Source organism: Schistocerca piceifrons, chromosome 8, assembly GCF_021461385.2.
Source record: "Schistocerca piceifrons isolate TAMUIC-IGC-003096 chromosome 8, iqSchPice1.1, whole genome shotgun sequence".
Lineage (NCBI taxonomy): Eukaryota > Metazoa > Arthropoda > Insecta > Orthoptera > Acrididae > Schistocerca > Schistocerca piceifrons.
In genome coordinates this window covers 98404885-98427526 of record NC_060145.1, presented here as the reverse complement: position 1 = coordinate 98427526, position 22642 = coordinate 98404885, and the positions used below count along the sequence as shown (strand labels likewise).

General features: G+C 44.1%; 1 protein-coding gene across 1 annotated transcript in view; it reads left to right on the top strand.

The window, feature by feature from the left end:
• Positions 1 to 22642, top strand: part of LOC124711294 (CD2 antigen cytoplasmic tail-binding protein 2 homolog) — an 83777-nt gene that overhangs the window by 7922 nt on the left and 53213 nt on the right. The window contains exons 2-3 of the mRNA XM_047241298.1: positions 19551 to 19762; positions 20312 to 20478. Of these exons, the coding sequence (XP_047097254.1) occupies positions 19612 to 19762; positions 20312 to 20478 (318 nt within the window). The 5' untranslated portion in view covers positions 19551 to 19611. The remainder of the gene's footprint in view (positions 1 to 19550; positions 19763 to 20311; positions 20479 to 22642) is intronic.

Genomic DNA, 22642 nt, shown 5'->3' with positions numbered 1-22642 from the left:
TTTTTCGACACACAGTTAAATTTGATCCAAAATCTCAGTGCTCTCATCTCCACACTTTAGCCAGCTTTCTGCACCTAGCACCTTGTGAGCTTCATAGCTTTTTAGCAGCATTCCAAACAACGGCATTTGTTGCAAATGCCCTGGTAGTTGATCACTAGATAGTACAGGGAACAAAACTGATAGTTAACAAAATCAGAAACGCAGAACTGCTTTTTATTTTAAAATTTTTCTTGACAAATGAAAATCCAGGAGTGAGTACATTTCTTTAGATCTCACACTAATACTTTAGAGTCTCATACAACTATCATTTTCTGGACTGCGTGGAGAACAAGTCTAATAATAATAATAATAAATCCCTGATACATTTACACAAGGAATAACTTATCTGAAACCTAAAGATCAAGCAGACACAGAAAACCCAGCAAAATATCACCCCATAACATGCCTACCAGCAACATGCAAAATATTAACTTCAGTCATTACACAGAAATTAATGACATATACAACACACAACAAAATTATAAATGAAGAACAAAAAGGCTGCTGCAAAGGAGCACGAGGATGTAAAGAGCAACTGATAATAGATGTAGAAGTGAGATATCAAGCTAAAACTAAACAAAGGTCGCTACACTGCGCATACATTGATTACCAAAAAGCTTTTGATAGTGTACCCCACTCATGGTTACTACAAATTGCAAATATACAAAGTAGATCCTAAATTGATACAGTTCCTAATGAAAAATTGGAAAACCACACTTAATATCCAAACAAATTCAAGTAATATCACATCACAGCCAATACAGGTTAAGTGTGGAATATACCAAGGAGACTCATTAAGTCCTTTCTGGTTCAGGCTTGCTCTGAACCCACTATCCAACATGCTAAATAATACAAATTATGGATATAATATTACTGGAACATACCAACACAAAATCACACATTTGCTACACATGGATGATCTAAAACTACTGGCAGCAACAAATCAACAACTCAACCAATTACTAAAGATAACAGAAGTATTCAGCAATGATATAAATATGGCATTTGGAACAGACAAATGTAAAAAAAATAGCTTACACAGCCACACATCGATCAAGATGCATCCAACACATGACTAAGAAAAGGCAATGTATACAGTGAGATAGAAGGATTCATGATTGCAGTATAGGATCAAACAATAAACACCAGATATTACAGCAAGCTTATTATTAAAGATCCCAATACCACAACAGATAAATACAGACTTTGCAAACAACAAATAGAAACAGTAGGTCACATCACAAGTGGATGTTCAATTCTAGCAAATACAGAATACACCAGAAGACATGATAATATAGCAAAAATAATACATCAATAACTTGCTATACAACACAAACTAATAAAACAACACGTTCTCACATACAAGTATGCACCACAAAATGTACTGGAGAATGATGAATACAGATTATACTGGAACAGAACCGTTATAACAGATAAAACAACACTACATAACAAACCTGACATCATACTCACAAAAAAAAGAAGAAATTAACACAACTAATCGAAATATCCACACCCAATATAACAAATATACAGAAGATAACAGAAGAAAAAATTGAAAAATACATCCAACTGGCTGAGGAAGTCAAGGACGTGTGGCATCAGGATAAAGTTGACATTATACCAATTATACTATCAACTACAGGAGTCATACCACACAATATCCACCAGTACATTAACGCAATACAGCTACATCCAAACGTATATATACAACTACAGAAATCTGTAATTTTTGATACATGTTCAATTACCCAAACGTTCCTAAATGCAATGTAACATATACTGTACAGTTAAAAGGAAGTCACGCTTGATCCAGGTCCACGTCACTTTCCATTTTTAACCAGACATAATGTCTGAGAAAGGAAAGAAATAATAATAATAATAATAATAATTTGTGTTAACTCCACGCACATAGAAAGTTACCTGAGTAGCAAACTGTGATGTGTAGTGCACACCTGATCCAGATAGGGAGACCCTAGAGTTCTCAGTCCTTTGGTGGAAGCCTAGACTGTTACAGCTTTGTTTGCCATTGAATCTTTTCTTGTTTGGTCCTTCTACATGGCTCAGAAGCTGGGGTCACAGTTTTGAGGATATTCCTGCAGATTGTGAACTTCATTAAGGTTATGCAGCAAGGCTTGCCAGTCTGACCTCCACTGTCAGATGCTGGAAATATCAAAGTATGACCTCAAAGCCCACATGACAGGCATAATTCTCTCCAACATGTGTCAGACCCATCAAGCTTCACAACTCTCTTGTATGCATGGGCCCCCTGTTCAATGCAGTACTTCTTCCTGCAGGTCCAGGGGTTAGAATAGGCTCGAGGTATTCCTGACTGTCGTAAGAGATGACTAAAAGGAGTCTTACACATTTCGGCCTTTATGTGATAGTCCCCCGTAGGGTTTGCCCTCCATTTTTCAAAATTTTCCCGAAGAACGAGCCAGTTGGGGAGGGGCGCCTTACATGGTGCATAGTCTCCATCATGTGCTGAGACCCCTTGCATCCTTAGTCGACATGGATCTGCACGTCTGCTAGTTCTCCAGCTGTTGAGCGAGGTCACCCTCCTGGGTTCATTTTCCTCCATCCTCTGTGCAGTATCGCATTTCGCGCTGTTGACAATAATGAACTTCTTAGCACGTTTGCACCTGATATCAAGCACGATAGCCAGTTTGTTGTGGTGGGGCCGCCATGTACCCTGTTGGTTGTAGTCCCTTGACAAACTCCCCACATATGCGAAGGAGTAGATGCCCGTCACCCTGGGGATTGGTACTCCCGGCAATGGCCATCCTGCCAGTGCCAGGTGGCCTTCGCTGTGGCTGGGTGGCGCCGTGGGGAGGGCCACTGGTTGGAGTGGGTCGCATCACGGCAGATGACACGGCATGGAGCGTAGTACATCATCTCTTGCTGGTGGCCAAGCACCAGCAGTTTCTAAGTGGTCAAGTTCTAACTTCAGTGCTAAGGAATACAACCCAAAATCACTGCCCCCCCCCTCTCCCCTCGCCTGGCCACACCATGGGAGGAACGCCAGGCTAAGTATGGCAGCGAAGCTTATTCGTCCTGGTACCTCATATGTACAAGAGTTGATGAGGAATCTTTCTTGTCAATGAAACCTTAGTTTTTTTGTGAAGCATTTAGAGAACAAGTTTGGAGAGGTAGAGGGCTTGTCCAAAATGCGGTCAGGGCCTGTCTTGATCAAAACAGCATCCTCTGCCCAATCACGGGCACTACTTGCCTGTGGTAAGCTGGGGGATGTTTCTGTTTCCATCAGAGCTTAAATATTGTCCAGGGTATCATAATTTCACAGGACCTTCTTTTGCAGTCTGACGATGAGCTGCGCGCCAATTTAGAGTGATGAGGTGTCCATTTTGTCCGGCGCGTCCACCGGGGTCCAAGGGATAACCAGGTTGCCACTGGTGCCTTCATCTTGGCCTTCGAGGGTGACATTACCCGAGAAGGTCAAGGTGATGATCTACCGTTGTGACGTAAAGCCATATATCCCTTCCCCGATCCGCTCGTTAAGTGCTGGAAGTTTGCCCATATGTCTTCCTGTTGTACTTCCAGTGTCACCTGTCGAGATTGTGGATGTCCTTCACATCCCAATACTCCCTGTGCCCCACCTCCCATCTGTGTCATCTGCAGAGAGCGCCATTCGCCTTGCTTACCAGACTGCAGGATTTATCAGAAAGAAAAAAAATATGGAATACAAGACCCTGGACCGACTGACCTACACTGAGGCTAAGAGAAAATATGAGAGGCTACATCATGTGCATATGACATCTACCTTCGCCGCCGCTATGACAACGGTTCTTCCATCTTCTGTTCTGCCACGTACAGTTGGCCCTCAGAGTTGTCAGGCTCCACCTGCCACCTTGATGGTGAGGGCCACTTCCCTCCCTGTTGCTTCTGCACAACAGACTTCAGGAGCAACCCCCCCCCCCCCCCCCCCCCCCCCAACCATTGGGGTCGTCGATCCCCACTTCTCAGCCGGAGTAGTGTAAGTCTTCTTCAGATCCTCTCGCCAGGAAGGGATTCCTTGAGTCACTCCCTTCCCAGGTTCCTACCAGTGGCAGAGCTGACACCCACCAATGGCTGAAGCAACCACAGGTAGCTAGTCGTAGGGCTTCACCGTCCTCAGTCCATGAGACTGACTCAGTGAAGCCCTCCCAGCTGAACAAACCTAAGGAGCAGCAAGAGAAACCTAAAAAGAAAGACCCCAAGAACCAAGGCGCTGCGGTGGCACCCACAGCACCACTACCTACAAGCTCTGTGTCTGAGGATGAGGTGGAGATTCTGGTGTCCACTGAGGACCTAGATCTCGCTGGGCCCTCAGACACAATGGATGTCGATCGCACAGGTACTAATCTGGTGGCAGCAGGTGACCCTGAGGCATAGACTGCCTCATTGAATTTTCACCTATTTTCAGCATTGCCCTCCAGGAAACCTGGTTCCCGGCAATGTGGACCCCTGCCCTTCATGGCTATAAAGGGATATTACAGGAACTGTAGCGACTAAAATAGTGTCAGGTGCATCTAAGTATGTAGTGAATCTATGCCGCTTCAAACCCCTTTTGAATCTGTGGCTGTCAGGATAAGGACAACGCAGGAAATGACTGTCTGCAATGTATATCTTCCTCCAGATGGTGCAGTATCCCTGAACGCATTGGCTGCACTGATTGATCAACTCCCTAAATCTTTCCTACTTTTGGGAGATTTTAATGCACATAACCCCTTGTGAGGTGGCACCGTGCTTACTGGCCGAAGTAGGGAGGTCGAAAATTTACTGTCACAACTCGATATCTGCCTCTTAAATACAGGTGCCCCCCTCCCCCCCCTCCCCACATTTCAGTTTGGCACATATTTGGCCATTGATCTCTCGGTTTGTAGCCCTGGCCTTCTCCCACTGATTGATCAACTCCCTAAGACAGTTCCTTGGTGGTCACCGAGGCAATTAAAGAGCGTTGGTGAGCTCTACAGCGACAGCCTTCCCTAGAGCACCTAATGGGCTCACTGGAGAGGACATGACGACCTGTGCGGTAGTGACCACTTCCCAATCTTCCTGTCACTCCCCTGGCATGCCCACGGACGACTACCCAGGTGGGCTTTAAAAAGACGGACTGGGAAGCCTGATCCTCTGCTGTCACCGCTGAATCTCCCCCACATGGTGCCATCTGTGTTGTCGTTGAGCAGATCACTACAATGATCGTTTCTGTGACGGAATTCTTTAGGGTGCCCCTGTGAAAGACAGTTCCTTGGTGGTCGCCGGAAGTCGCTGAGGCAATTAAAAAGCGTTGGTGAGCTCTACAGCGACAGCCTTCCCTAGAGCACCTAATAGCCTTTAAGCGGCTCTGTGCCTGCGTACACCAGCTTATAAAACGATGGAAACAGGAGTGTTGGGAGAGGTTGATCATTGCGTGCCATATGTCACCTACCCATGTCTGGACGAAAATCAGACGTCTTTTTGGGTACCACACCCCAACAGGTGTCCCTGGCATTAACATCAATGGCATGTTATCTACCAATGCAAACGCATTTGCCGAGCTTTTTGCTGAGCACTGTGCTCGAGTCTCTGCATCGGAGAACTACCCCCCAGCCTTTTGCATCCTCAAACGGTGGATGGAAATGAAAGTCCTCTCATTCACTACATGCTACAGTGAACCCTATAACACCCCATTTACAGAGTGGGAGCTCCTGAGCGCCCTTGCACATTGCCCCAACACAGCTCCTGGGCCGGATCGGATCCACAGTCAGATGATTAAACATCTCTTGTCTGACTACAAGTGACATCTCCTCTTCATCTTCAACCAGAACTGGTCTGCGGTTTCTGGTGCTCAAACCCAGTCAAAACCCACTTGATGTGGATAGCTACCGGCCCATCAATCTCACCAACTTTCTTTGTAAGCAGCTGGAATGTATGATGTGTCGGCGGTTGGGTTTGGTTCTGGAGTCATGTGGCCTACTCGTTCCGTGTCAGGGTGGCTTCCGCCTGGGTCGCTCTACCACAGATAATCTTATGTCCCTCGAGTCTGCCATCCAAACTGCCTTTTTCAGACACCAACATTTGGTTGCCGTCTTTTTTTACTTGTGTAAAGAACACAATACGATCTGTCAACATCGTATACTTGCCATATTGTATGAGTGGGGTCTCCGGGGCCCACTCCTGATTTTTATCAAAAACTTCCTGTTGCTCCGTACTTTCTGTGTCCAAGTTGGTGCCTCTCATAGTTCCCCCAATATTCAGGAGAATGGCATTCCGCAGGGCTCTGTATTGAGTCTCTCTCTATTTTTTGTGGCTATTAACAGTCTAGCAGGAGCTGTAGGGCTGTTGGTCTCGCCTTCTCTGTATGCTGAGGACTTCTGCATTTCGTAATTCTCCTCCAGTACGAGTGTTGCTGAGTGGCACCTACTGGGAGCCATTCACAAGGCGCAGTCATGGACTCTAGCTCACAGCTTCCAGTTTTCAGCGGCGAAGTTGTGTGTCATGCATTTTTGTCGGTGTCACACTGTTCATCCAGAACCAGAACTGTACCTTAATGACGATCCTGTCACTGTGGTGGAGACATATCAATTCTTAGGACTGGTTTTCGACACTGGATTGACTTGGATGCCTCACCTTTGTCAGCTTAAGCAGAAGTGCTGGCAGCCCATCAATGATCTCCGTTGCCTGAGCAACACCAATTGGGGTGCAGATCGCTGAATGCTGCTGCAGCTCTAGAGAGCCCTTGTCCTATCCCGAATTGACTATGGGAGTGTAGTTTATGGTTCTGCAGCACCTTCTTATTGCATTTACTCGACCCTGTGCACCACTGTGGGGTTCGATTAGTGACAGGAGCTTTTAGGACGAGTCCGGTGACCAGTGTACTGGTGGAGGGTGTTGTCCCTCCACTGCAGATCAGACGTGTGCAACTGCTCGCCAGTTACACAGCACACGCTCATAGTTCCCCTGAGCATCCAAATTACAGTCTCCTTTTCCTGCCCGCAGCAGTCCATCTGCCACATCGGCAGCCCAGATAGGGGCTAACGATTGCGGTTCGCATGTGGTCCCTTCTCTCCGAACTGGAGTCCTTTCCTTTACCACCTCTACTTGCGGTCTGTTCACGTATGCCTCCATGGTGTATGCCTCGGCCACAGCTTTGTCTGGACCTTTTGCATGGCCCTAAGAACTCTGTTAACCCCGCTGCTCTCCGCTGTCACTTCCTCTCGATTCTTGACGTGTTTCGGGGCTCTGAAGTGGTTTACACTGACAGCTCAATGGCTGATGGTCATGTAGGCTTTTCTCATATGTTCATGGAGGACATATTGAGCAGCACTCCTTGCCAGTTGGCTGCAGTGTTTTCACTGCGGAGATGGCAGCCGTATCTCGTGCTCTTGAGTACATCCGTTTATGCCCTGGCGAGTCATTTCCCCTGTGTACTGACTCCTTGAGCAGCCTAGAAGCTATCGACCAGTGCTACCCTCGCCACCCTCTGGTAGCGTCCATTCAGGAGTCCATCTATGCCCTGGAACAGTCCTGCCATTCTGTGGTGTTTGTGTGAACCCCAGGACACGTCGGAATCCTCGGCAACAAACTTGCCGACAGGCTGGCCAAACAGGCGATGCGGAAACAGCTTTTGGAGATAGGCATCTCCAAAACTGACCTGCATTCGGTCTTACACCACAGGGTTTTCCGTCTTTGGGAGACGGAATGGCATAATAGCACGCACAACAAACTGCGTGTCATCAAGGGGACTAGGAATGTGTGGAAGTCTTCCATGCAGTCCTCTCACAGGGAATCAGTTGTCCTCTGCCGGCTCCGCATTGGCCATACGTGGCTAACGCATGGTTACCTTCTCCATCGCGAGGGCCCACCTCAGTGTCGCTGTGGCTCACAAATGATGGTCGTCCACCTCTTGCTGGACTTCCCACTTCTAGCCGCTCTGCGGTGGACTTTTAACTTTCCCAGCATCCTACCTTTGGTGTTGGGCGACAATGCCTCAACAGCAGCTTTTGTTTTACATTTTACTCATGAGGGTGGGTTTTATCATTTGGTCTAAGTTTTAGCGCATGTCCTTTCTCCTCTTTGTGTCCTGCCCCCTAGTGCTTTTAGGGAGGAGGTTTTAGTGTGTTGCAGAGTGGCTGGCTTCTCCTTTTTATTCAGCCAGCCATGGTAATCTGCTCTCTTGTTTTGATCTTTTCTACATGTTTCTTTCTTCCCTCTCTGGTTTTCTCGTCCGATTTTGCCCATTTTAGTGTTTGTTGCCCTTCTGCCATACTTGTGGTTTTCTCTTTTCTTCCAGCTGTGTTTTGTGTGTCTCGATTATTTTACTACACCCTTGTGGAATTATTTTAATCGGAATGAGGGACCGATGACCTAGCAGTTTGGTCCCTCCCCCCCTCTTTTAAACCAACCAACTTTTCTTACACTTGATCTCTATTGATTTTGTTTGTGTATTATTTCAGTTTTAGCTAATGTGTGGGTCCCACACTCAGGTTTGATCTCCTTTTCAATAAATGGGCCATGTGGTGAAGGTCACCCAATAACCACAATGGTAGCCAGCCCGTGTGGTGTGTTGTCAGGTACCCATTACAAAAGTAGTAGTCCCGGTAACTATACTGGGAACTCATGATTGATATCTGACTTTTTACTTCCTTGCTCATGCTGCCCATTTAGGATCACTCCGGGCAGTAACCATAAAACCAGGTGGCCATGGCTCTGTCTTAGAGACACACTTAGGGAGAATAATTTTTCTGTATGTGGCATCAGAAATCTACAGACCAGTAACTGTACATCGGCCAGTGGGTGAAGGAGTCATGCACTGCAAGCCTCACCTCTTTAGCTCCTACCCCTGCAGCAGATAAGCCCTTGCAAGGTTCCTTACTGTCCAAGTAGTTAAAGAGCTAAAGAGAAAAAGCAGAAATATCAGGACATGATAAAATCTCACAAATTTAAAGCCTGTCAATTTGACTAAGTTCCTAGAAAGTACAATTATGACCAACTTAAGTTGTAATGGTCACATAGATAATGTTGTGGCGAAGGCAAGCCAAACAATGTGTTTTATTAGCAGAGCAGTTAGAAAACTCAATGGGTCTGCTAAAGAGATGTTATACAACACTTGTTCTTCTTCCACAAGAGTGTTATTTTGCAGTTTGGGATCTTTACCAGATAGAATTGGCAGAGGACATTTGAAAAGTTCAAAGGAGGACAGCCCATTTTGTATTATTGTGACCTAGGGGGGAGAGTGTCACGGATATGGTAAGCTAGTTGGGATGCCAATCATTAAAACAAAGTTGTTTTCATTGTGATGAGATATTTTCACGAAATTTCAGTCACCAGCTTTCTTCTCTGTATTTGTTAATACTTTATTGCTGCCAGTCTACATAGGGAGAAACAATCATCATAATAAAAATCGGAGCTTGTGCAGGAAGACCTAAATTTTAATTTTAACCATGCGCTGATAGAGATCGGGACAGTAGAAAAATTGTCTGAAGGTGGTACAAAGAATCCTCTGCCAGGCATGTAAGTGTGAACTGCAGAATAGTCATTTAGCTGTGAATGTAGAAGGCTGTTAGATTGACCTCTGAGACACCAAATCCCTCGCACATTTGGAACCTATATGTATGTTTGTCAACGTTGTTCCATACCTGTAGTGACAGACAGTGATCCTGGAAAGTGACCTGTCCTCTTGGCTGCTTCATACCTAACCAGGACACTTGTAACATACAAGTCAATGGAACTGCAAAAAATATTATTGTCACCTGCCAGAACTGCAACAAATAATCTCCTCGAGTTCTGTGGTCAGTGTTGCTCTCCAAGAAATGCATTTTACTGATGATTATCATCCAGTCCTTTGAGGTTACTGTGCATTGTGTCAGAAATGTGGTGGCCCTGAGGGAGCATCTGGAGGGGCATGTGTTGGTTCGCACAGATTTTGTTAGTGAGTGGAATCCCCTCTGTACCACAATGGAAGTAATAGCAATAAGAGTGTGAACGATCCCAGCAGTCAGTTTGCAACCTTCATTTACTTCCTGGCATAGCACTGACATACTTTAGAGATCATCATTTGAATCCAACAACACTCTGCCTCACCTGCCTCCCTCCCTTTCTCCTACTTTGGTACTTCACTGCACCGCCACCCTCCTGTGGGAAAGTACCATTTTGTCCGGTAGGGGCCTTCTTTTTTGCCTGTTTCTTTTTTATCTTGATCTCTGTCGCCTCAGCGATGGTACACCTACTCACTTCAGTGCTACACATGACACTATTTCAGCTATTAACCTTAGGATTCGTGGTCACTATATGTCAGTTTTTGTGGTAGTGATCACTTTCTGGTGATCCTGTAATTCCTTGTCACTGTGCGATGGATCAGTTGGCATTTTGGGCTCTCCTGAGGACCAGTTGGCAGTTGTGTACCTTTGCCATTGTCTTGGTCCCTCCTCTCTCACATTGCACCAATGATAAATTTGATAAATTTTCATATCACTAATAGGTGGTACTTCTATATCTAATACAGCTGATGTCAAAGAATTCACATTAATTCAATAAATTCCAACCAATGACTTCATGGAGACTTCTCATTGTGATCCCTTGTGCCACTGAAACTGCTGTCCCTCTTTACGGACTCCCTACATCAACAGTTGGTACCGCGGTGGCCCAAAGATATTGCAACAGCTATTCAGAACCATCAAAGACCCCACGACATCTCAAGTGAAATCCTTCACACACCACCATCATCACTTTTAAGCAGCTCCGTGCAAAGGCTTGCAGCTGTCAGGGGCTCGGCATTCATTTGCCGGGTACAGGCTTGGCCACCCTGCGGTTCCTGAACTGGGGACTGGTAAGCACTGCCAGTCCTCTGTCATCGTAAGCTCTGGGCATGCTTCAGCTACTGCTGTGCGGCGCTGCAGTGGAACATTGTGTTTCTCAGGGAATGGGGATCTAGGCTTGACTGCCCAGATTGCGAGGACGGAATAAACCTCTATAAAAAAATCCTCAACATCAAGGTGTGCTGCGCACTGATGGGATGCATGGCTGTTGAGGTGAAACAGTCATTAATGGGCAACATCTGGGGAACCTGCCACACCTCAGTTGTATAATGCTTACTAGGGCACATGGGGCTCTGTCTGAGTGGACCCTTTTCCTAGCTGCTCATGGGACCAAAATGGATCCTCTGAAATTTTCTTTGCCCCCTCCCAGTGGAAAGGGTGGGCCACTGGAAGGTGCCGACACCCAGTCTAACAAGAGGGCTCATGTAGCCAGTCGTCCTGATTCAGTCACTAGTAACAGAATGCATGCTGTTTTGCAGAATGTGTTTCTTATAGCTAAAAGAAAAGAGGGGAGTTTTGAAAAAGTTTTGCCATTTTACATACAGAAAAGGTTAGAAGGCATTGCTGGCACCTTAAAATCTGTTAAGTACTTGCGCAATGGGACCCTGTTGGTTGAAACATCTCTCTCCCAACGAGTCAAGAACCTTCAGCAAGCCCAATGCCTCAGAGTATGCGATAGAAACTGAATTGCAAAACACCTTGAACTACAGCAAAGGTGTTATGACTTGCTGGGATTTAGTTGACTACTGAAAATAACCGAAAGCCGAATGGCCCAGGAAGGCATTGTCGACATGCAACACTTTATGAAACGGGTAGATGGCGATCTCGTAAAGTCAGACTCTTTTATCGTGAGGATAAAAGAGTCTGACTACCAGAGCATTTGAAGGTAGGTTTCCTACGTCTCAGTGTACGACCTTATTACCCAAATCCAGTGCAGTTTTTTAAATGCCAGCACTTTGGACACACTACTCTGGGCTGTAAAGGAGAAGCCATTTTTGGGAAACATGGTAAAGCCACCAATGAGGGAGTTGGTTGCTCCTCTGCTCCAAAGTATGTCAACTGCTCTGGGGAGCAGAAGATCCAGGAGATCGAAACGACAAAGCACATCCCGTATGGTGAAGCCAAGAAGCTGTACAAATCCATGTACCCACCCACATTTGCTGCATCCTTTTCTTCCATTCTGAAACAGCCAGTCCTAAAAACAGATGCTGCTACACAAACGGAGGTTGCTACTATCAGCCTTAGCACCTGCGTTTGTCAATGCACATGTGCTGCTGCAGTTCCTTTGACCCCCCCCCCCCCCCCCCCCTCCCCAGACGTCAGGCAAGGCCGTGGTTGTTGACATTGTGGACCTTCCTGGCCCTCCACTGCCCAGCACGGCTACACCCCATACCACTTCTGAGGTAGTGGCTCCCAAAGCTGTCTCAGACCAAAAAATCAAAATTGAAGTCGAAGAATCACCTGCTGAAGGAGACAGGCAGTACACAGTCCGCATGATGTCGATGTCATTCTATCTGACGTCTCTCTCGAATCTTCTTCAGAGGCGATAGAGGTTGGTGTCGGACTGGAGCAATCATCTCATCCCAGAACTGAGGCTCCACCCATTGTGGGCTCCCTCCCTGGCATAAAGTCAGGATGAAAGTACTACCACCCTGATAGATGGCTCCCAGTATACAGTGGAACATAAATGGATTTAGGACACATATGAAGGAACTGAAACTCCTAACACAGCAGCATCACCCGTGCTTATGTTTAGAGGAAACACATTTAAATGTATCTGATGCTTCTGTATTAACGGGCTGTACACTATATCGCAATGATGACATGACTGGGGAAAGGGCCAAAGGAGGGGTTGCATGTTCGTCAATAATAGGCACCACTCCTCTGCTCTCCCCCTGATACTAACCTGCACACAGTTGCAGTTGAAATTCATGCACATCAGAGACTTACAGTTTGGTCTCTTTACTTACCTCCACTTAATGCAGTACACTCTGAGGCTCTCACAGATCTCATGGAACAACTCCTCCGGCCATTTCTCCTCTTGGGAGACTTCAATCCCCATCATGTCCTGTGGGGCTCAACCTCTACTCGCCCTCAGGGTCGAGTCTTGGAGAGCCTCCTTACATCTTGAGAGCTGTGCATCTACACTAGTATTCAGACTCATGTCTGTGTTGCTACTGGGTCATTTTCAGCCATTGACCTATCTTTGCTCTCCAATCATCACTGCCTCTTTTCACTGCGAGTTCATTGATGACCTCCATTCCAGTGACCACTTCCCCATCTGCATTCACCTACTGGATGGTGTGTTGTTGGAACAGAAGCCACCACCATGGAGTGCCTTAGCCACAGGTCTTGTAGAGCAGACAGGGCACATCTCCTCCAGTTTTATCTCGTTTTTGTGGGTTCGCTGCTGGACTACAGGTGTACGGTGTATGGGTCAGCGAGGCCCACTTATTTGCAGATAATTGATGCTGTCCAAAATGAGAGGATTCGGCTGGCCACAGGTGCTTATCAGACCAGTTCCATACCCAGTCTCTGTGCTGAGGCAGGGGAACTGCCATTTACCATCCGGCACCAGCTCCTCATGGTGAGACAAGTGTGTAAGTTCCTTGCAGCTCCAACTTCACCCGCACACCATGCTGTTGTTCGTCCACATCTGGAGCGCCTTCCACAAGCCACAATGCCATTTGGGGTCCATGTACAGTGTGTGCTGGAGTCACTCGGTGTGGTGCCAGTCCAACCTCAAATCCAGGGTTTTGACTGTCTGCAGCCCTGGTTACTGAAAAGGCCCAGAGTGATTTTAGATTTGGTGCAGTACTGGAGAGAGAGCACTTCTGCTTTTGTTTTTAATACAGTATTTTCTGCCGTTTTATCTGAGTACTGCAACCATGTAGCTGTTTTTACGGATGGGTCTAACCAGGGTGACTCCGTTGGTTGCTCTGTTGTTTTCCCGGATCGTGTCCTGAAGTCAGACTGCCTCCTGAATTTACAGTCTTCAACGCAGAATTATATGCAATCTTGCGGGCACTGGAGCAGATGAGAAATTCTCCCAGTGTTAGATTTCTCGTCTGTTCAGATTCTTTGTATGCCCTTTACTCTCTTCAACATTTGTACCCAGCAGATAAAGTAATCCAGAATATCCAGGATTCCCTCCTCCAACTAAAGCAACTGGGGAAGGAGCTGTCTTTCTGCTGGGTAACAGGGCACGTGGGAATTGCGGGGAACGAAAGGGCAGATCAAGCAGCCAGGAAGGCGTGTCGTGATCGTCAGGTCTTTTGGTGTGCTGTACCCCTGCATGCTCTCACCTCACTTTTGAGGAATAAAGTCCTGTGTCAGTGGGAAGACAAGTGGCCAGAAGTGGCAGACAACAAGCATCGTGTCGTCAAGCCCACAACTCGGCCATGGAGTACTTCCTTCCAGCCATGTCGATGGGACGAGGTCCTTCTTACTTGTCTTCACTAGGTCACAGCCCTATGACACATGGATTTTTACTCCAGCCAGAGGACTTTCCAATGTGTGATGTTGTGGCGTGCAGATACGGTGCGCCCATTTTATTGGACTGGATTTTATTCGCAGGCGGATCTGTAGTTTATTTTATGTAATGTGGTTCGTGTTTTAAAGTATTGTGAATTGTCCAACATTTCTAACAAGATTTTGGGGAGATGTTTTTAATGTGTCAACAGGCTGGCTAGCTCACCCAAGTTTTTTGTAAGTGGTCAGCCAGTCACATTTCCCTGTGCTTTTCTTTTACCTCTTCTGTGTTTTATTTTCCCTCTATTTTAATTTCTTGATTAACTATCTTCCCTCCTCATTGGTCTTAGTGCACTTGAGACAGAGTAACTGTGTGGTCATTTCGAGTGCATGCATGTATGACAGTTTTAGTCCTTCTCTACAGTAATTTGTTTTAATAAGTGTCAGGGCGCCGATAACCTCGCCGCTGGGTGCCCATAAGATCCCAAAACGCGCGCGCGTGCACACACACACACACACACACACACACACACACACGTGCTGCAGCTGACAATGGAATAATGCGTATGAATTCAGAAATTTTACTATTAGTACAACCATTTTCTTCACCTACTCCAAGCCTGCGAATTTGGCACAGGTTTACATTCATTCTGCATGGTTCTATAATGTCCTTTCGTAGCAAATAAGCAGTACCCATCACTTAGACGAATTGCTCTCGTACCTCCCTTCTGACACTCCCATTCATTTTGAATGACTGTGACGATAGATTGCTAAGCTGCCTCTTTTTGTGCAAACAGCCATTCGACCTGTGAACACTCTTTGTACCACGAAGAAATAGCAGAGGTTGAATAGTGCTGACAGCACAATTCTGACAAACTTGGAGAGCTGTGCCATCTGAAAAATTTCGCAGTGCAGTGCTACCTGAAATTTAGTGCTGTTCTCGGTACTTATGAGAAACATGCAGGGTCTTGGCCCGCCCGCAACCCGCCCCTGCTGCACTTGTGGCCGGCCCTGGACTAATGATTACTATCGAGCTGTATGTTGATAACTTTCACATTTTTTTATAGCTTTCAATCTGTATTTGTTGTACCGTGGTTCGTATTGACCCAAAACTCCAGGGTACCCAGAGCATAGATGTTTTTGTGCAGTCCCTTCCGCTTCTTGGGGCTCCTCTTTGATAAAATTCTGACATAGCTGCGTACATTTGTCTATGTAAAACTAGCTGCATGCAAAAGCTAAATCTCTCTGCTTCCTTGCACACACCTCTTCAGATGTGAATTGCACTACTTTATCTAATATTTGCTGGGCCCTTATTTCATCCCGACTGGACCATCATTGCCAGTTTTATTGTTCAGTGGCACCTTTGTCTTCGAAATTATTGTACACGGTACGTCAAGGAGTAAACTGGTGACTGGCTCCTTCCAGACTAGTCCTGTAAACAGTCTCCTTACCTCTTCATTCCTGATGATACTAACTCCTTCTCATTTGTGCAGTTGCCACACAATAATTTCTGTATCATATGACTTACTGATAGCTTTTTTCATACAGGGATGTTGACCCTCATGCTTTTTTCATACAGGTGTGTTGACCCTTTGATGCTCCCTCTCAGTACCCCCTTAAAATAAGCTCCCCATGTATCGTTATGCACTTCTCTTTGTTTAGTATACCATCCATGAATTAGAATTATCTACTCCAAGGATCAAAGGGGGCAATCACCTGCACGAACTTTTATCCTTTGTTCTTCTCAGTTCTCCAGAAGTATCAGGAAGCTCCTGTCATTTACACTGATGATTCTAAAATTGTGCATAGTATAGGATATTCCCGTACATCACGTGCTGATCAGAAACAATATTTTTTGCTAGGAACATACAGTGTTTTTTCTGCAGAGCTGATAGCCATTGATAGAACCTTATGTTGTATTACACAGATCTCTCTCAACTGTGTTTTAATTCGTAATGACACAGTGAGCAATGTCTACGCTATAGATCAATGTTACTCTTGTCGCCATGTGATATTTGCTACTCGTGATCTTCTTCTGACCTTAGTGGTACTATCTGCTGAGTTGTCTTTCTTTGGGTTCCAAGTTGTGAGTATCCTAGCGAATGTACTGACAAATGACTACAGCAGTGATTAATCACACAGTATTCACTTTAACGATCTCAGGGGCAGGTTAAAGGATGCAAATAAGACCTGTTCACTGAAGAAATTAAACAGCACCTGTGGGTTACTGCTGTCTTAAATAAACTCTGCGCCATCAAAGAGTCTAGGGCTGCAATGGACTCCTTCCATTCCTCCCAGAAGGTATTCACCATTCTTTGTTACCTCCACATTGGTCATACCTGGTTATCTACAGTTTTATTGTATATAATGAACCACCTTCACATTGTGATTGGGAAGCATTGCAGACAGTAGCTCAGGTCATGATGGAATGCCCCTCCTCCTGGCTCTCCACACCAAGCATAGTCTTTTGGATTCTTTCCTTACAGTGTTGGTTTACAAAGTAAGGACAGTTGAGTGGGACCTTTGTTTACTCCAAGAAATTGACTTCTACTCTCAAATCTAGCATTTAAACAGCTGTTGGAACTTCTGCCAACTGTCCTTTACTCTGTTTTACTTACTTTTGATGCAGTTAACCCCCTTTTTTTGGCATCTGGTTTCTATTCCCATGTTTAACACTTTGAATATAATGGATCGGGGGTGAGAAAGTTGTGGAAGGGATGCCCTCCACCACATTCTGAGCCCCAGGGGACACTCGACTGTGCACACTCTCTTATTGACATGGTTATTTGTCTCACCTTTGCTCTCTGACCTTCAAACTGACCTGACTATTGTACTTTCACCTCCCTTTACATTATTCGTCATATCCAGTGTCAATATTGCTTTCAGTGCCTTGTTTTACCTCTCCTGAATACTGCCACAATTCGATAAAGTTTCTGGTTCATGTCACTAACTCCAGAAGGACAACACCTTGCTTGAAAGATGGACTGATGACATTGCTGTTTAGTCCCAACCGACCACCCATCTACCCACTCACCCACCCAGTATGTATCACAATCTGTTGTTAATTGCACGTTGTGCCCTTAGATGCTGCTGGAGCAGCCTCTTCAACATGTTGAATGAGGCCTCTGGCATACGGACAGATAGTACAGCATAATCCTTCCTATCACCTGCTGCAATTGCCTTAAGTGGTACCTTTATTCCCCATACATTTGAACAACTGACAGTCAACTGACCTTAACCTTTCTGTGCCACAGGACATAGCAGGTGTACCATCAAGTGAAGTGTGTTTCACTGGCTCAGTTTCATTGTAAGACATCTTCTCATACTTGTTAGGTGGTTGGGTGTAATATCATGAGTTCTCCATGAGCCTTGTACAATCGAGACCTATGAAGAACTCATTTTGTCTGCCCTGCCTCCCAGTGACACACCACTCACTGTCAAATGGATGTGTGTTGATAGATCCTGTACTTCTTGCATAGGAGACAGTATCCATAGCAGAGGGCAGTTCATGAGGTAACTTTGCTGTGGGACAAAGCAAGTTTATCGTCAAATGAAATGTTACGTTGGCTCAGATTCAGTGGAAGACAACATCTCATACCTGTATTTTTTTTTAACAAGAAACAAATAACTTTCAGCTAAGCTTGCTGTTTATCTTTTAATTTCTCCATCTATTATGCAACAAGGGAGTGTATATGGGGACCACTCAGTTGTATGCCTTCACTTTGTCATTGAAGCAGCATGAAATGTAGCTTGAGAAGTAGCCAATTTCTGCTCTCATTTTATGGAAAGAGCAGATTTGTCTGTTGCAAAAGATAAATTGTAAATTGTTACAGTGTGAGGTGTGTTGAAGTCTCTTTAATTCAGTGAAGGAATGAGTATACAATGACATTTGTGTATTCACACAATATTTCATGATCTACACCGTAATGCATGAAAACTACTTATTATGAGGATGTAGGGTAGCATGAAGCAAGGGGGCAGTTATTTGTTATGAATAACTATCTTCATAGAAATTTATCAAAAAACAAAGATGATGTGACTTACCAAACGAAAGCGCTGGCAGGTTGAAAGACACACAAACATACACACAAAATTCAAGCTTTCGCAACAAACTGTTGCCTCATCAGGAAAGAGGGAAGGAGAGGGAAAGACGAAAGGATGTGGGTTTTAAGGGAGAGGGTAAGGAGTCATTCCAATCTCGGGAGCAGAAAGACTTACCTTAGGGGGAAAAAAGGACGGGTATACACTCGCGCGCGCGCGCACACACACACACACACACACACACACACACACATCCATCCACACATATACAGACACAAGCAGTGTGTGGATGGATATGTGTGTGTGTGTGTGTGTGTGTGTGTGTGTGTGTGTGTGTGTGTGTGTGTATGTGTGTGTGTGTGTGCGTGTGTGTGTGCGCGCGCGAGTGTATACCCGTCCTTTTTTCCCCCTAAGGTAAGTCTTTCCGCTTGCGGGATTGGACTGACTCCTTACCCTCTCCCTTAAAACCCACATCCTTTCGTCTTTCCCTCTCCTTCCCTCTTTCCTGATGAGGCAACAGTTTGTTGCGAAAGCTTGAATTTTGTGTGTATGTTTGTGTGTCTTTCGACCTGCCAGCGCTTTCGTTTGGTAAGCCACATCATCTTTGTTTTTTGATAAATTTTTCCCACGTGGATTGTTTCCCTCTATTATATTAATATCTTAATAGAAAGATAAAAAAGAACACAGAATTGGCTTCACAATTAAATACAGAGGTGCATTCTGCGTGTTGTGACCTGCTAAGAAAAACAAATGTCTGTTTCTACAAAGTTATCATCATACTTATATGTTTACTATAATATAATCGACTGTTCTTGATGAGAAATAATTTATGAAAAAACAAGTCATACATTTTAGGAGTAAAATACCCATTTTTAAGTGTTCAGTTAAATCAGCTATTTGGCATATCTGTCATGTGCTGCGGGAGCTTCTTGGAATGAACAGTGCACTTTGCTCTGTTTGTGAATTCTTGACAGAGTACACTTACCACTGTAGTCACAAAGTTAACGGCAGTGTGAAACCACTTCTTCTCCTAAGACAATATTTGGTATATATAATATTGGAAGCTCATTTGCAGACTGACAGTGTGTAATAAGACTACCGAGCCCTCCCGATCTCTGGTATTATTAGTAAAAATTTAGCTTCTTGCTACACTTGGTATATTTCAATGATGATGAGAGTGATTAAGTAATAATGATGTTTTTTCAGGTTACTGTACTGAACTATAACCTTCATTAGTTTCATACCTGCTTGTGAGACTTGCTGCAAAATGTCAGAGCCGAAATTGGAAGAGGAACTGGAAACTGACTGGAGAGATAAGCCAGACAGTGGAAACAAGAAACATACACTTGATTCTGATGAAGATGATGATGACATTGAAGAAAGTACTTATGATGTCATGGCAGAAGATGATATTGAAGGTTGAGTATACATAGTTTTACGTATCTCTATAGCTTGCTTGTTTAGTTGCTTACTTTTAAATGTTGTATGGTATGTAGTTTTTTTGGGTATAAAACTAATTTCAATAGAAAGGGGAGGGGCACACTGTTGTTTTATTTTTCCGCTTCTTTAAAAAACCTTACATAAAACATTATTTAAATAACACCCTAAGTCAGTATGAAAATTGATACTTAAATGAACTGAACCTTTCTGACTACTATAACTTATTAAATGTTACTTTACTGATGTGTTTAACAGAACAAAATGCTGTGATGATGTCTTAGAAGTATCTTTCAATAAAAGCTAAGTGTTTCATACCCTTAAAGTTTGTAGATGATGTCAAATGTCGGCTCTAAAAGTGCACTTAAAAATGAAATTTTGGTTGCAGCAAATTCACTATTTGTAAAGGATGCTGCAGTCTTCCTTGAAGTCATATTTCGTTGACTGATGTGTTACACGGTTTATAAATCACTACCTGAGCATATAATTTCAAATAATACTGTGGTCTGTGAATGTAATACTGTGTGCAGGTCAGGAAGAAGGAACAGCAACATTTGATGGAGATGTACGCATTACACCTTTCAACATGAAAGAAGAGTTAGAAGAGGGACATTTTGATACACAAGGAAATTATCACTGGAAGAAGGAGGGAAAGGTGATTCGTGATAGCTGGTTGGATAATATTGACTGGGTCAAGGTATTGTGATGAAGTTGTTAATAATAATTGAAATCTCTTAAATTTTTCTGCCAAGAATTTTCTTACTGTTTTGTTCTAATTATTTAAATTAGTGTGACGTGTAGTGCAGCTCTTCTTGCACTGCAGTGTTGTTTTGAAAGAGAAAAAGCTGTACCAAACTTACCACGTATTGCTCTTTCTTTTGCAATGTGTATGTGTTTTTATGTTTTTTTATTTATTTATGGCCAGGAAGGGCATTATAAAATTTCTTAATTAGCTTTGTGGTTATAATAATGAAGAGTATGAATGTTGACTGTTATGACCAATTTCGGAAAAATACTTTTTATGTTTTCCAAAACCAGAACACTAGACTTGCATTTGTGAGGATGAGAGTCAGTTTCTGCGATTTCCCTAAGTCACTTTGGGCGAGTACTGGGGATAGTGCATTTGAAAGGGCACACCTGATTTCCTTCCCCATATTTGAAACAATCCGAACCTGTGCTCCATCTCTAATGACCTCATTGTTGATGGGATGTTGAACCCTGATTTTTCTTTTTATTTACAAAACATGTTTTAGCACTGGTGTAGCATCACCAGTGGTATTTCTGTTATTAGGTCCGGTAATTCATGGTAAAACTTTCAGCTTTTGTGAGTTTACATTTATATGTCATTGGCATGATTCTCTAAACTGTTATGGCATTATTTGGAACATTGAACATTTACTAGGTTATTAATGTACACATAGGTGCAGCAATCACCTGCAGACAAGATTATATTTTTATTGTGGGTTCTTTACAGAAAGTGTTCCTAAAAAAAGGGTAGTTTTTACTTCCATAGCTAAAGATGCATGTGCCTTACTATTATCTATGTTGCAACTGTGGTGACATTTGTATTTCGCCGCAAAGCAACAACCAGAGAAGTAAGAGTAGTGTGTTATGGTGTCAAGGAACTTGTACTTTTGGTGAAGAGCTTTTGTTGTTCATTCCTTGCTTGTTTAGTTGTTACTATGCGTTAAAGAAAGTACCATACTAGATTATCTCATTCTGGTTATTCTGACTAATTGTGACAACCAAAGTGGTGACCCAGACATGATTTGTCGTAAACGAATATTTCTTTTTTTTTTTATGTTCTGTAGTTGCACACATACAAGTTGAATAGGCTAATTGCCATATTTAGCAACTGTAATAAAAGACTTCTATTACAGTTGCTAAAAAACGGCACAATTGACCTATTCAACCTATATATTTTTTCTCCAAGAGAATGAATGAATGATGCATTGCACAAACAACTGCAATAATAGTCAAAGTGGAACTTATTCGTCAAGCTGAAAGTTCGATGAATCATCTGGGGCATGTCAAGCTTCTGCCATTGTGGACCGACTGCCCAACAACTGGGTTTATGCATGTTGAGCATCTCTTCCGACAACATGGCGTACTTACAAACAAAAATAAGTGCATCATCATGATGAGACATTTAGAAGGCACCGTGATAGAGGAAATAGATGATGTCCTATTGCAGCATTGACACATAGCATCAAAGGAGGCACTCATGCAATGATATACGTTGTTGCCGGAACTCAGACTACAGAAGCCTTTAACGATGAACCAGTGAGCAACCGATCTCCGTTTCAAGTGATGTGGGCCTTACATGCATTTGCAGGGCCAGATTTGTTACCTGAACAGTCATTGCGCATGCTTCGGCTATGCAAGTTGACTGTGAACATTCACACAACAATAGTCACATATCAAAGTTTGTTGCTATGAGAGCTAGCGGAGAAGGCAGATGTCATAGTGAATAGCCTGATGGAAGTTTCCCCATCCGCCACTATCAGAAACAAAAGTAATAATGATCGAGGAAGAGGCACAGAATTGACACAAGCCATCAGCAAGTCATGCGGACAGCATACAGAGGAGCCGATGCAAAAACAAAGAGTAGAACAGTTGGAGGAACAAATGGCACTCATGAATCTAAAATTATTGGAATAGCAGTACAAGGTACAATGCCATTATGAGCACACACTCGAGAAGCGGACCGTGCACAAGAAAGATGAGCAACGCACATCCGAGATGGCTATGGGTCAATATTGTTGGTATCAAAGGCATTTTGGGGAAGTCTCAGATTACTGTACTACAAACTGCAGTTCCCCAAACGCCATGGGCGTATGTTAAATGATGCCAATGTCAGA